Genomic DNA, 14,559 nt, shown 5'->3' on the forward strand with positions numbered 1-14,559 from the left:
GAGGAGGTAGAGGAGTCAGGAGTGAAGTTGAAGCCAGGAAGAAGGGAGGGGTGTGGGAAATATTGCTTCTTATTTCTCATTATCCTACTCTCTGTTTAATTGGCAATAAATTAATTTCTCCACGTCAAGTCTTTTTTGCCCATGATGGTAATTGCTGAGTGATCTCCCTGTCCTTATCTCAACCCACAATGTTGTTGTTGTTGTATTTTCTCCCCATCTTGTTGATGGAGGGAGGAGTGATAGAGCAGTTTGGGGGGCACCTGGTGGCCAGCCAAGGTCAACCTGTTGTCCCAAAAGCGGGGTCCGTCACCCGGTGTGCAAGAAGCCAATCCACACACAGAGTCGAGATATTTGCTTTAATATCCAGTTCTGCGCAGAAAAGGGAGCAGGGTGGTATTCCACAAAGCAAGCTCAGTTTCCGGAAACACAAGTGCTACTTTTATATCCCAAAAGTGAGAAAGAACTTTATCTCTAACATTATTCTATCACCGGCACTCACGGTTGGTCAACTAATTCCTCGCTTCCATTTAAAGTGGCAATGCTCAGGAATTTCACTGCGCCTGCTCAAAGAGTAAGGGGCTTGTTGTTAATAGGGATCCCTCTAGCCTGTGGGTGTGAATTTTAGTATGCTAGTGGCTCATTAATATATTAATATGGTGCTTTCAATTACTCAATGTGTTTTTCCCCAGTGCTCAAGGCTGTAACCAAGATAAGCTGTGGGGAGTGCTTCTTTCCATCCCTTTCATCTGACTTGCAGGTGTCCTGCAGGCCTGTCTCAAGGCCGGCCTGTTGACTACTTGGGGTGTGTTTTTCTCTAATTGGAATCTGGTTTTGTCTAATTCTTATTGTTTCACTGTTATCTAGGCCCTGTTTTTATTCTGCGTGTCCCTTATATTCTCTTTTATGTGATTTTTTTCCATATGTGATTTTTTCCCCCAAATTTTACTTATTTCAATTAATAACTGACAACAAACCCACCACACTATACAAAAACCCATCTCAGTGAGCAGTGTTGCCATCCTGTATGAAGACAGTCAGGCCCAGAAGTGGTTGAATTAACAGTAGATCTTTTGAATCATTCTGGGTTTTTTGCATATAGGCTCTTATGCAGTATTTTCAAACCCCTGTACAAGCACAGCAACTTCCAGTGTGCCGAGAAAGTCTGGATCAAAGTACCAGAGCATCACCAAAAACTAGCCCTGACTAAATCCTGTCAGAATACTAACCAATTTTATGCAGAAACTAACCCACCAGGAAGGCCCTACTTGCGGCTCGAAGCACGTTACTGTCTGAAATAAGCACGTGAGTACCTGCCCTGGTTTGAGCCAAGATGAAGCAAATTTTCCTTTTACAGATTTTTTTTTTTTTTTTCACATCAAAAATGTGCTCTACACTGCAGCTCCTAACTGGAGCCTCTGGCAGAAAGCACCAGGGGAGACTCGAGGTCGACCCTTGGGATTCTGAAGCCGGAGCTACAGAGGTTCCGAGGCCAACTACATGACAACTGAGAAGGAGATACTTGCAGCATTTGAAGGAGTTAGAGCCGCTTCGGAAGTGATCGGCACTGAAGCGCAGCTCCTCCTGGCGCCCAGATTGCCAGTGCTGAGATTCATGTTCCAGAATAACCTTTCTCCTGTCCATCATGCCACCGATGTGACTCGGAGTAAATGGACTGCTTTAATCACCCAGCGAGCTCAAATAGGAAGACCTAATAATCCAGGTATTGTAGAAGCAATTACAAACTGGCCAGAAGGCACACACTCTGGAATGCCACCACAAGAAGTGGTGAGACGGGCTCAAGAAGCTCCACCATATGATCATCTACTAGAGACTGAGAAACTATTTGCTCTTTTCACCGATGGCTCCTGTTGTCTTGTAGGGAACCACCGGAAGTGGAAAGCTGCCGTGTGGAGTCCTACACGACTAGTTGCACAAGCAGCTGAAGGAGAAGGTGAATCAAGTCAGTTTGCAGAGGTCAAAGCCGTCCAGCTGGCTTTGGACATTGCTGAGCGAGAGGGGTGGCCGAGACTCTATCTCTACACTGATTCGTGGATGGCAGCAAATGCCTTGTGGGGTTGGCTAAAGCAGTGGCAGCAGAACAGCTGGCAGCAGTGAAAAGGTATTTGGTATTTGGGTTGCTGACCTGTGGAAAGACATTGCAGCTCGGGTAGAGAAACTGGTGGTAAAAGTGCGTCATGTAGATGCACACGTGCCTCTGAGTCGAGCCACTGAGGAACATCGACACAACCAACGAGCAGATGAGGCTGCCCAAGTGTTCCAAATAGACTAAGACTGGGAACATAAGGGCAAGCTCTTTCCGGCTCAATGGGCCATGACGCTTCAGGTCATCAGGGCAGAGATGCAACATACAAATGGGCTTGTGATTGAGAGGTGGACTTAACCATGGACGCTACTGCACAGGTGATCCAGGACTGTGAGACGTGTGCTGCGATTAAGCAGGCAAAATGGTTGAAACCTTTGTGGTATGAGGGGAGGTGGTCCAAGTACAGGTTTGGGGAGGCCTGGCAAATTGACTACATCACACTGCCTCAGAGCTGCCAGGGTAAGCGCTATGTGCTTACAATGGTGGAAACAAGTACAGGATGGTTGGAGACGTATCCTGTGCCTCATTCAGAAAGAATTGAGTCAGACAATAGGATTCGTTTCAAAAACAGTCTTGTGACTGACTGGGCTAAAGAGCATGGTATCGAGTGCATATACCATATCCCGTACTATGCACAAGCCTCAGGGAAGGTTGAAAGGTACAATGGTCTGTTAAAAGCTACCCTGAAGGCAATGGGTAGTGGAACTTTCAAGAACTGGGACAAAAATTTGGCAAAGGCCACCTGGTTAGTTAACACCAGGGGATCCATCAATCGGGCTGGTCCTGCTCAGTCAGACCTTCTACATACTGCAGATGGGGATAAAGTCCCTGTGGTATGTGAAAGGAACCTGCTGGGTAAAAGTGTCTGGGTTTACCCTGCTTCAGGCAAAGGTAAACCTGTCCGGGGTGTTGCTTTTGCTCAGGGACCTGGACATACCTGGTGTGTGATGATGGGGGATGGAGAAGTACAATGTGTACAGATCACAGAAGGCAACTTCCTTCCTTCTTCTTCTTCCCTTCTCTTCCGTCCATGGCCAGCATCCGGGGAGGACTCCGTCCATCCATCACCGTCGACCCCTAGGCTCGAGCTCTCCTGACCCTCATCCCTCTCCGCTTTCTCCAGCAGCAGCTCCGGGATTTCTCAGGACTGTTCCAGCACTCAGGGGAGTGCTGTGGGAGTTGCTGGGGTTGGGGGAGGCGAGAGGCTTTTGCAGATATCTGAACATATTTGTATATAATTGTATATATTTTCTTATATCATTAGTGTTTAATTAAAGCTGTGTAGTTTAGTTTTCAATCCACCAAAGTCTCTCTCTTTTTCTCTCTCTCCTTCCCTACCTGGGTGGGAGGGGGAGGGGATCGAGAGCACTGTTGTCGAACCCGAGTCAAACGTTGACAGTACTCAACGAGATCTCCATCACCGTGTATACGGCGGCTGGACATGAAAAACGATTTCCTCTCCATCCCCTGCTACCCCCGCCCCCAATGGCCGGAGCCTGTAGCAGCGCCCCCCTCCCGGATCTGCTCCCCCCTTCCCAGCCGAGCGTGCTCGTCCTCGTCCCACACTTGCAGCATCCTCGTTACGGTGCCTCACTAGATCTGTAGACAGCAGCATAGCATTGAGCCAATTCCTGTCCTTTTTTTTTTTTTTTTTTTCTCGCGCTGGAATGACCTGCGAGCCATCCTGCTTTCCCTACAGAAGCGGTATTTACGCTTTGGTAGTGCAAGAGGCTCGCACAGTTGTTCTCGATTTCGACGCTATGACTCGGGAAAGGAATAAACTTTGACACCATCTTCTGGGGAGATCCGCCTTTCCCTGTTTGGTTGTTCTGGCGTTATTTTGCACACACCCCACCCCCCCCTTTTTTTTTTTTTTTTCCTCGGGGATGATGGGGGACTCCTTCTTCTTCTCTCCCCTCCACGTATCCCTTACACCCCTCAGGAGGGAGCAGGGAATCACAGAATGGTAGGGGTTGGAAGGGACCTCTGGAGATCATCTAGTCCAACCCCCCTGCTAGAGCAGGATCCCCTAGAGCAGATTACACAGGAACACGTCCAGGCGGGTTTTGAATGTCTCCAGGGACGGAGACTCCACAACCTCCCTGGGCAGCTTGTTCCAGTGCTCTGTTACCCTCAGAGTAAAGAAGTATTTTCTCATATTCAGGTTAAATCTCCTGTGTACCAGTTTGTGACCATTACCCCTCGCTCTGTCACTGGAACCTGCCCCCATCTTCTCTCCCGGCTACCTCGCGCTCCGCGAGCTGCTGCCTACTCCCTGGATTGGATGAGGTAATGAGATGAGGCACTAAGCGTGCAGGTGCAGCTCACCAATCTGCTCTTTTCTCTGCGACTAGCTAACTAGCTGCCTCCCTCTTCTTTCCTCCGCCCATGCAGTCGCGCGCCCTCGCTGGCTCTTGGGGGAGAGGGGTGAGAGTGTGGAGCTGTGTTTCTGCAGGAGTTGCTCCCCTCGCGGCTGCAGGGGATAAGGCAGCAGCGCTGGGGCCTTGCGGAGTTGCTTTAGGCGCCCAGACGGCTATTGTTCGGAGCCCGTCCCTGCTGGAGGAATCTTCCCCTCGTCTCGGCTCTGCTCCCTGCAGGCGGAGGCGCGGGGAGGGGAAAGTCGTCGCCACCTCCCCGGCGTGCGGCGGTCGGCGGGGGGGGAGGTAGGAGGGGGCGAGGCTCAACATAATGGCGGCCGGGGCTGAGGAGGGCGGGTCGGTTACCTCCGCCGGGATGGTGGGAGCTGTTGGCGGAGCTGAGTCGGAGCACTACCCCACCTTATGCCGGGGCAAGGAGCTGGGGCCGCAGGGCCCCTTCCTGGTGGGCTCTGGCGGGGACAGTCCAGGCGCCGGCGGTCCGGCTTTGTCCTCGGCGCTGGGGCTCCTGGCTCTAGGCTCGGGGCCTGCCCCTCTGGTGTCCGGAGGCGGTGGCGCCGTGACAGCAACTAGCCAGGGGTCGGAGGTGTCCGGAGGGGTGGTGCCCCCACCCGAACATAGCATTGTCGCCTTTCCCCCGCTGCCGCCGCCACAGCCACCTTCCTTGGCGGGGGTACTGGGGACCGTGGACGAAGGCGACTCGTTGGATGGACCGGAATATGAAGAGGAGGAGGTGGCCATCCCGCTCAACGCTCCCCCCACGAACCAGTGAGTAGCAGCGCTTCCGTGCCCCGCCGGGCGCTCGCCACCCCTGGGCGCTTCCCCCGCGGGGAGGGGGGGGGCGTCACAGCAGGGAGCGCGGCGTCGGGCCCATACCTTTTTTCAGTGGAAAGTGTGTGTCAAATTCCTGTGGAAGTGGCGCAGGCGTTTTTAATTATGTTATGTTCTGGGAGGAGAGGCAATTGAAAAAAGAAACTGCAAGTCTTAAATTAAGGTTTTTATTATATGTATCCTTCCGTTAGGTTAATCGAGATTCCTACAGTGCTAGTTATATTAAGGGTCTTGCACTAGAGGCAGAGTATTTATGTTTTGTGAAATAAAAATAAATCGGGCAATGTTATATAGAGATCACGTAACTAGCAAGTGCTCTAAACACCACCTTTGGATTTAACAATGAACTAACTCTAGGAAGTCTGCAGATTTACATAAAAAGGTTGCGAGGCTTGTATTGGAACAGCCCTCAAGCAGGTACCTTATTCTTCCCCAAAATGAAAGAGTTTCAAAGGCTTAAATTGCTGATGTTGGCATCTAGAAATATGGTCTTTCTGAAGTTATAGTAAGTATAGAGGATAACAGGGTTTCAAGATACAGGATGGCAGATATGTTCAAGGTATAGGTCAAAATTGATCTGAAAACCCATCTGAATTTGGGTTCATTTTTACTTTATTTCATAACTCCAGTGTCAGAGTTAACTTTTGCATTATTTCAGGTATTTCCAAGATTTCAGAAGCCATTGTCAGTTATGAGGAGGAGGTAAACTTAGATTAAAAGTTGTGGGGGTTTTTTCGTTGGTTTTTTTTGTCGTTGTTGGTTTTTTTTGTCGTTGTTGGTTTTTTTTGTCGTTGTTGGTTTTTTTTGTCGTTGTTGGTTTTTTTTGTCGTTGTTGGTTTTTTTTGTCGTTGTTGGTTTTTTTTGTCGTTGTTGGTTTTTTTTGTCGTTGTTGGTTTTTTTTGTCGTTGTTGGTTTTTTATCTCTCTGACCTCGGCAGGCCTTCTACTAATCCTCTCCTCTTTTACATTCTTGACTTTTTGTGGAAGGTAATAAAGAATAAGACGTTGTTTTGTGAAGACAGTGCGTGAATAGTTTTAAAGAGCTAGTAATATAATCAAGCAGTTTAGATAAAGGCTGAGGAGGGAAATAGAAGCACATAAAGGTGAAGTTACTTCTTCAATATTGTGTATTAAATCAGAGAAATACAGAATTCTGGTCTTCTGGTTTTCTCTCTGAAAGATCAGACAACACATCCAGTAATTCAGTAGTATGATTATCCAAGTCAAAACAACAGCAAATCCAGTAATTTACCATTACTGGGCTAACTTACATAACCATGGTTATCAGACAGGGTGGCAGGAAGCAGGGCATGGCTGCTTTGGATGAGCAACACAGACCAGCGGATGGGCTTGGGGAATTCAGAATTGCCTGATCGGGCTGTCCTCTTTAATTTGTTGAGTTGCAGAAGCACTATCTGGACATGTTAATCATCACACATCCTACCCCTGTTCCAGCTCTGTCCTTGGTGTGCAGGGGGCATGCAAATACTGTGTAAGGCAATGCTAGCCCCGCAATCCTGAGTGAGACTGACCGAATGATTGTCTGTTCAGTGTGTGCTTTTTCATTTGAGTATAGAAGTAGTATGTTTATGCTGTAGCTTAATGGTAGGTGGGAAGCACAGGATGCTAGGGAATAGAGTGGGCAATTCTGTGTGTGTTTTGGTCTTTTTCTCTGCACTCTGGCAGTGAGCTCTGCAGATGGGGTAGAGGTTGATGGCAGTCTGAAATAGTGTTACGAAATGCCTACAAAATGAATGAATGAATGAATTATACTTAATTTAGTAGTAAACCAGTGATATGTGAAATAGTTTAGTTGCTTATGTATTTGAATAAAAATCTTAAAGTTGACAAGATATATCTTGGTGTTGCATTAAGATGGGCAGAAGCAGTTCCAGTATATTCCAACACAAATGATATTTTCATATGGCATTTCTTTAAGCAGTGATTATCAGTTTGAAATGGAAATCAGTTGAAATGAAAAGATATTAACCTTGCAAGATGAAATAGGTTGTCAAAATACTGTCTTGTTAAAACAAAAACCCTACCCATAGTAGATGTATTCTTACAGTCACTCTTGGTATCTGTTGAGGCAACATATTAGTGAGAAAAAACAGTTGAAAATAGAGAGCTGGGTAGAGAAATATTAAACATGGTTTGAGTGAAAGTAAAAAATGTTTTGTCTCAATGTAGTGTGAAGTTATAGTTTCTTCAGATGAGTCTGTCAGAGGTAGCAAGTCCAGAGTTCTACAGCATTTATTTCAGTAGCTAATAATAAACCAACGCTTTTCTGAAAGTGCATAGTTTTACAATAATTATTGAAGGCCGTACTCCATACCAAAGAACGAATTTGTGTTGCATTGACAACCGAGGGGAAATACTATTGGCATGCTTGGACTCTACTATCTTTCTGGGCAACCTGTACCCAGTGCTCAGTCACCCTCACAGTAAAAAAAAAAAAAAAAAAAAAGTTTCCTTGTGTTCACGCAAAACCTCCTGTGTTTCAGATAGTGCCCATTGCATCTTGTCCTGTCACTGGGTATGACTGAAAAGAGCCTGGCTCTGTCATCTTTGCACCCTCCCTTCAGGTATTTATATAGATTGATGAGATCCTCCTCGAGCCTTCTCTTGGCTAAACAGTCCCAGCTCTCTCAGCCTTTCCTCGTAGGAGAGATGCTCCAGTCTCTTCATCATCTCTGTGGCCCTTTCCTGGAGTCTCGCCAGTATGTCCGTGTCTCTCTTGTATCGGGGAGCCCAAAACTGGACACGAGACACCAGGTGTAGCCTCACCAGTGCTGAGTAGAGGGGAAGGATCGCCTCCCCGACCTGCTGGTGATGCAGCCCAGGATACTGTTAGCCTTCTTTGTGGCAAAGGGCACGTTGCTGGCTCATGTTCAACTTTGTGTCCACCAGGACCCCCGGGTCCTTTTCCGCAAAGCTGCTTTCCAGCTGGTAAGCCCCAAGCACACGTACTAGTGCCTGGGGTTTTTCTTTCCTGGATGCAGGATTTTGCACTTCTCCCTGTTGAACCGCATGAGGTTCCTGTCAGCCCATTTCTCCAGCCTGTCGAGGTCCATCTGGATGGCAGCACAACTCTCTGGCGTATCAGCTGCTCCTTTCAGTTTTGTCATCTGCAAACTTGCTGAGGGTATGCTCTGCCCCATCATCCAGATAATTAATGAAGATGTTGAACAGGACTGGACCTAGTATTGACCCCTGGGGTACACCGCTAGTTACTGGCCTCCAACTAGACTTTGTGCTACTGACCACTGCCCTCTGGGCCTGGCCGTTCAGCCAGCTTTTGGTCCACCTCACTATTTGCTCATCCAGCTCATATGTCAACAGCTTCTCTGTGAGGATCTTCTGGGAGATGATGTCAGAAGTCTTCCTGAAGGCTAGGTAGACAATATCCACTGTCCTCTCCTTGTCTACCAAGCCAGGCATTTCATCATAGAAGGTTATCGGGCTGGTCAAGCAAGACTTCCCCTTGGTGAATCCATGCTGACTACTCTTGTTGATTTTTCTTGTCTTTCACGTGCCTGGAAGTGATTTCCAGGATTAGCTGCTCCATCACTTTCCCCAGGGATCGAGATGAGGCTGACTGGCCTGTAGTTACCTGGGTCTTCTTTCTTGAAAATAGGGGTGACATTTTTTGTTTTTTTTCCAGTCTTTGGGCATCTCTCCCAATCGCCTTGATCATTCAAATATTATGGAGAGTGGCCTCGCAGTGGCATCAGCCAGCTCCCTTGGCACTTGTGGGTGCATCCCATCAGGGCTTGTGAGCTTATGTATGTCTAGTTTGCTTAAGTATTCCCTGACCTGATCATCTTCCATCAAGAGTATATCTTCCTTGCTCCAGCCATTCCCCCTGGTCTCTGGGACCTGGGATTCCTGAAGGCTGGACTTGCAAGTAAAGACTGAGGCAAAGAAGGCATTCAGTACTTCAGCCTTTTTCCACGTCCTGTGTCATGAGCACCTCACCCCCCCTGCCCCATTCAGCAGTGGGCCCACATTTTCCCTAGTCTTCCTTTTGCCACTTGTGTACTTAGAGAAGCCTTTCTTGTTGCCTTTAGTGGAGGTGATCTTTGAATATTAACCAGCTTCTTGGGCTCCTCTTCTCTCCAGGGCCTTATCTCACGGAACTCTTTCAAGCAGGTTCCTGAAGAGGCCAAGACTGCTCTCCTGAATCATCCCCAATGAGTCTTTCCTTGTTTGTGGGTATGAGGTCTAGCAGAGCACCTCTCCTCGTTGGCTCCTCTATCACCTGTGTCAGGAAGCTGTCGTTGATGCTCTCCAGGAACCTCCTAGATTGCTTATGTCCTGCTGTGTTGTTCCTCCCTCCAGCAGATACTGGGGTGGTTAAACTCTTTCCCCCCCTTCCCCCCTGTGGATGTGGGGCTAATTCTAGCTGTCTGTAGCTGTGATGTAACTTGATTTTAGTGTATGAGGTTTCTCTTCTGTTTCACAGTTAATGTGGTTAGCAGGTAACTTTTTTTCTTCAGTTAACAAGTGTCTTTTACTAATGCCTGTCCTTGAATTGTAGAGGGAAGATAAACACCTTATTTTACTTTTTTTCAAGTTGCTGAATATTTTGCTGATTTTTCTGGATCTTATAATTTGTGTACTTACAGAATAGAATCGTATATAAATCTGGTTTTATTTCTGTCTGAATAGATGGTGTCAGAAATGCTATTTTAAGAGTGGTTAGGAGCAGCACAACAAAATTGTACTTTATCCTTATGTTGGAAGTGAAGCAGTAAGTAAACTGAACATAAGTACGTATATAAATGGAAGCTTCAAATTTGGAAAAGCAAAAGTGGACCAACGCTTGATGCTGGAAAAAAGTTTGAAGAGGAATTTTCAGGTTGGGCCTGCAGTAGTTTTTCTGTTTCCCCCAGATCTTCCTTTTTCTTTTAAACAAACAAACAAACAAACAAACAAACTCCCTTGGTATTTATCTCGCTGGTGGGCACAGTAAGAGGACAGAGAAAGCATCTTATTTCAACATCGTGTTTGTGTTGCATAGAAGTATCCCAATGAAACAAGAACTTGGTGTTATTCTGTGTTCTTCTAGATTGTGGTTGGCACCAATACAATTTTACTGGTTCTCAACAAGTTCCCTCTACTGTTTTATATACTTTCAGGCAGTCTTAATTATTTTTTTATTTTTATGTAAAACATTTGCTTGATCACTCTGGAATAGAACAAAAATAAGTTAATTTTCTTGCATGGGTCTATCTTTAAATTATGTTTTGTATATTTATAAATAGATACTGTTGATAGTTGAGGACTGTTATTAGGGGGCCTGCTTACTGAAACTTGCTACTTGAAGTAGTCTGGGATTATGTCAGTGGGAATAGCTATTAGCAAAAGCTTTGGAGAAAAGAACAAGAAAAGCTGAGGTGGATAAACAGTATTTTATTATTTTCTGTGTAGACAACTTTCCTCCTGATTTCTTCTGTAGAAGCTCAAGAACTTGTCTTTTAAAAATTCTTTCTAAGGTAGCTAACAGTGTTGCTTAGCTTTAAAAAGGTACACATTACAAAATGATTAAATATTTATCTTTCTATTAATTATTAGCGTATACAAACCAATGTTGCTAAATAAACTTGTAAGCTGTGGTAACATTTGAAGAAAGGTGTAACCAGCTTGCTGGGGCAATTCAGTGTTCTGATAAGTTAGTTAGAAGCCCGATTCTTGCAATGATTGGGTTCTAAAATAAAGCCATTGTTATCTTAATGTTCTACTTTATATCCTCAACAACTTATTAGGACCAATTTCACATTGATTTTTAATTATTTTTTTTTTATTACAGGTTGGTTGTTTCATTTTGTTAACACTAAAATCGTAATACTTGTTCATCCTTAGGTGGGATTTGAGTTTATATAAGTATAAAGTTTCCTCAAGTTGGAATATGTATGGTAATGTTAAGGTATTTTAGCGATATGTAATTGTATTTAAAGAAGCTTAGTATGTAACTGTATGAAAATACTTAAGATTTTAAGTTTGCTGTTAAGGAATCCTGTCATTGACTCAGCAGGGGTGGGCATATGATTTTCTCTTGCTAATACCTACTTATAGATATTTGGAAAAGGTTTATCGTTTTGTGGTTTTTTTGGTTTTGTTTTATGAACTGCCCCATGCAGAGTACATTGCTTTATTTTTCTGGAATAGTTTCCAGAAACTGAGGTTAATGGAGCATTTAGATTAAGCTAACATTTGATAATCAGATTGGGAATCTATGGTGATTCTGTGTAGTTTGTATAAGCAGTTTTTCTATAAATAAGTAAAAAATTAAGTCTACCTGTTTTTTTTGGTGCTTTCTTTTTTGTTTTGGGTTTGTTTTTTTTTTGGTGTGTTGTTGTTTTTTGTTTTTTTTCTTCTCTGTAAGATTATGCATAGGTATATACACATTTGCCCATATGTAGTAACCCCCCAAAAGGATATTCTGTCTGTGGTTTATTTGTTGTATTTTGTTTGGTTATTGTATAGATAACATTTTTATATATAGAAAGCTTGGTGCAATTTAAGAGGAATTGTAAATCAATCAATTCCTTTTTCATACATCCATCTGTTAGTAGAATAAATAACATCAGAGACTTTGCAAGATCCAAGCTTGAATATTTGCTTAGTCCGGAAGATATTAAGGAATGGCTTATGTTGTCTTGTTTGAACTAAAGCCAGATTTCTACACCCTTTCTTCTTATAAAGATTTCTGTACTTCCTGAGCATCTGTGGGGAGAGAGGGTATTTTTTGTTACTCTTTCTACTTCTTGACGATCTAAGGGATGCTATGGAAATGTCTATCTTTCCAAAAGCAGAATGTACTCTTATAGGCAATTGCCACCTGTTCCTATTGCAGGTATGAAGCATTGGACATGTATTGATTTAGGCATTGTTCCTATCTTGACTTGAGTGCATAAAGCTCCAAGTTTTGAAGTTTTCTCATTAGAGCAGCAGTTCTTCACTAATGAGATGTACCTCACTAGTGGAGGGATTCTAGCATCAAAGATGATGCGAGAGTGGAGCACAAAAAAACCAAACCAAAGCAACAACAACAGAAAAAAACACCCCAAAAACTGTGCTTGGTTGGTTTGGGCTCTAATCCAGAGCTGTGCTGCTGAGTGGGAGGTGAAAACAAAGATTGGCGTGAAGTAAGGTTCAGTGCTAGTAGAGGCAGGGACTCTGTTTCAGTCCCTTGAAACACCAGCGTGACTTCCAATGAGCAAAGCTGATGGGGTAGAATAGTAAAAGGATGAGGAGAAAGTCCAAGAAGGCTGGAGGTAGGAGAGGATGAAGTGCAAGGAGAAAGTCAAGGAAACATTGCTACTTTTAATGAAATTAATGGCAGACAAGACAAATAACACTTTAGAAATTCTTAACTATTGCCAACCAAAATCTGGTGATTTGCACAACAGTATTAATGTTGCTTCCATTGGAGTATCGCTCCTAGTTTAAACAGAAAAAGGCATATCTTTGACCTGAGGGCACAAGAATGAAGCATGTAAAATATGAAATACTTGTTGCTAGGAACTTTAACAAGTTCCAGAATAATTTCCTAAGGTGACCTTTCAGTAGGAAAATGTGAGCTGCTTCAAGAGTCTATTTAGCTAAATTTTGCCTATTTATTGGTGGCTTTTTTTTTTAAGGCAATAAATGTTCTTTTTAGTAAAAAAAAAAAAAAAAGGCAACATATATATTATCAGTTACGATTGGAAGAAATATTTTGAGTTGCAAAGCTTGATCTTAAGCTGTTGTCACATCTCTGTCTATTTTAAAGCTTGTTACACTGCTTGTCCTTACAGAATTTGAAACTTTTAGAACCTTGCTTTAATGAAGTTCTTGTAATGTATTACCTTTTGAATGTGCACTTATTTCACCTTCTATCCTTGTTTACTCTCTTTATTAAGATTTATTGAGGTTTTCGGTTCTTCTGTTTTGTGTAAGTCCATAGTTTGTGTATGCTCTGAAAGTATTTTAATGGCTGGTATTGGTAATGTGTACAACTCCCACAGTTAATGGCTTGGCACAGCTGCTATACTGAGGAACGTCTGTGAGAATGACTTTCCATTTTAGTTGCCTGGTTCCTAATCTTGAAGTACAGCAGTGTTCTATTTTTCTACATACTGTTTCAAAGGGGTTTTAGAACAGGTAACTGAGAAAAGCAGACTTATTCTTTATTAGGCTTATATTTGCTTTGTACCTTCACTTAGAAAAATGTATAGGGATCAAAAAAGGATTAAACCCCCCACTTTCCTAGAAGAGTGTGAAACACTCTTAATTTCATGTATGCTGGATAAAGGACAATTGCTTGGCTTTTTTGCTCCTCCTCCTCCCCCCCCCCCCCTTTTTTTTTTTTTTCCCCCATTTGTTTTTTCGTTTTGGGTTAGTTTGAACTCATTTCATTATCTTACACATGTATCCATCCACTGTAGAAGCTGAAAGGTTTGGGTGGGTTTTATTTGGCCTACCTTGTTTTCTTAAAAGAAAAATTTAAAGCGAAGGAAAGAAGCTTTGTCTCTACACTCTTTCAGTTCTTTATGATGTAGATAACATTTATTTTCCCAAATATGTGTGTTACCTTGAGTTTAATTTTACAGTATCAGGTTGAAATATCAGTTTCTTCACAGATCAGGAAATCTAGCTATTCAGAGAGTGAAATATGGCCATCTTTTAATGACAGCAAGAGAAGACCTAGTGGAAAACAAAGAGAACCCCCTTCTCCTCTATCTGTTTTGGGAGGTGAAGCCAGAAGGGAAAACTGACCAAAAAATAAAACCAGTCTTATAGCATTTCAAAATGTTATATTTCTTCTGCTCACAAGACCAAGACTACAAGTTCTTGTGTGCCAAGATGTGTATTCATAATTGTTTATTGAAAACCTTTCCTTTTTCCAAACTTTCCCAGCAGATTTTACAACATGGAGCAAAATTCTCCAATGTGATTTTAATCAGTTTGCTTTCTTTATTAATCTTTAATCTATGATGATGTATATTTACAGTGTGGTATTGTAAGATGTAGCAGAAGAAATATCCTGAGCAATGTTACGTGGCAGCTTCTAAGTACTGATGCACATGAAAATGATTGTGTAACCATGAGAAATCACGAGTCTCCTTTTAAAAAAAAAAAAAAAATTTCCTCTGTCTGTCCAACACGACATGTGGAAGAAGGACCTGTGAGCTAGTCAAACTCGCTGACAACAGAATGCTATAATTGTTTGAATTTCAATTTCTCCTTTCATTTGGGTTCTGTG

The 14,559-nt window shown here is 43.5% G+C and overlaps 1 protein-coding gene and 1 long non-coding RNA gene across 5 annotated transcripts in view; one reads left to right on the forward strand and one right to left on the reverse strand.

Annotated features, from left to right (window-relative positions):
- The first annotated feature begins 4,783 nt into the window (after nt 1-4,783).
- Nucleotides 4,784-14,559, forward strand: part of LOC127395160 (ras GTPase-activating protein 1-like) — a 117,538-nt gene continuing 107,762 nt past the window's right edge. For all 4 annotated transcript variants that reach the window (XM_051641647.1, XM_051641648.1, XM_051641650.1 and 1 more), the window contains exon 1: nt 4,784-5,247. In XM_051641647.1, coding sequence (XP_051497607.1) covers nt 4,793-5,247 — 455 coding nt within the window. In that variant the 5' untranslated portion in view covers nt 4,784-4,792. The remainder of the gene's footprint in view (nt 5,248-14,559) is intronic.
- Nucleotides 5,464-6,679, reverse strand: LOC127395222 (uncharacterized). The gene is made up of 2 exons (XR_007891756.1): nt 6,581-6,679; nt 5,464-6,482 (listed from the first exon to the last, which is right to left on the reverse strand). It is a non-coding gene; the product is annotated as an uncharacterized LOC127395222 (long non-coding RNA).

The sequence above is a fragment of the Apus apus genome, chromosome W (genome assembly GCF_020740795.1).
Source record: "Apus apus isolate bApuApu2 chromosome W, bApuApu2.pri.cur, whole genome shotgun sequence".
Taxonomy (NCBI): Eukaryota; Metazoa; Chordata; class Aves; order Apodiformes; family Apodidae; genus Apus; species Apus apus.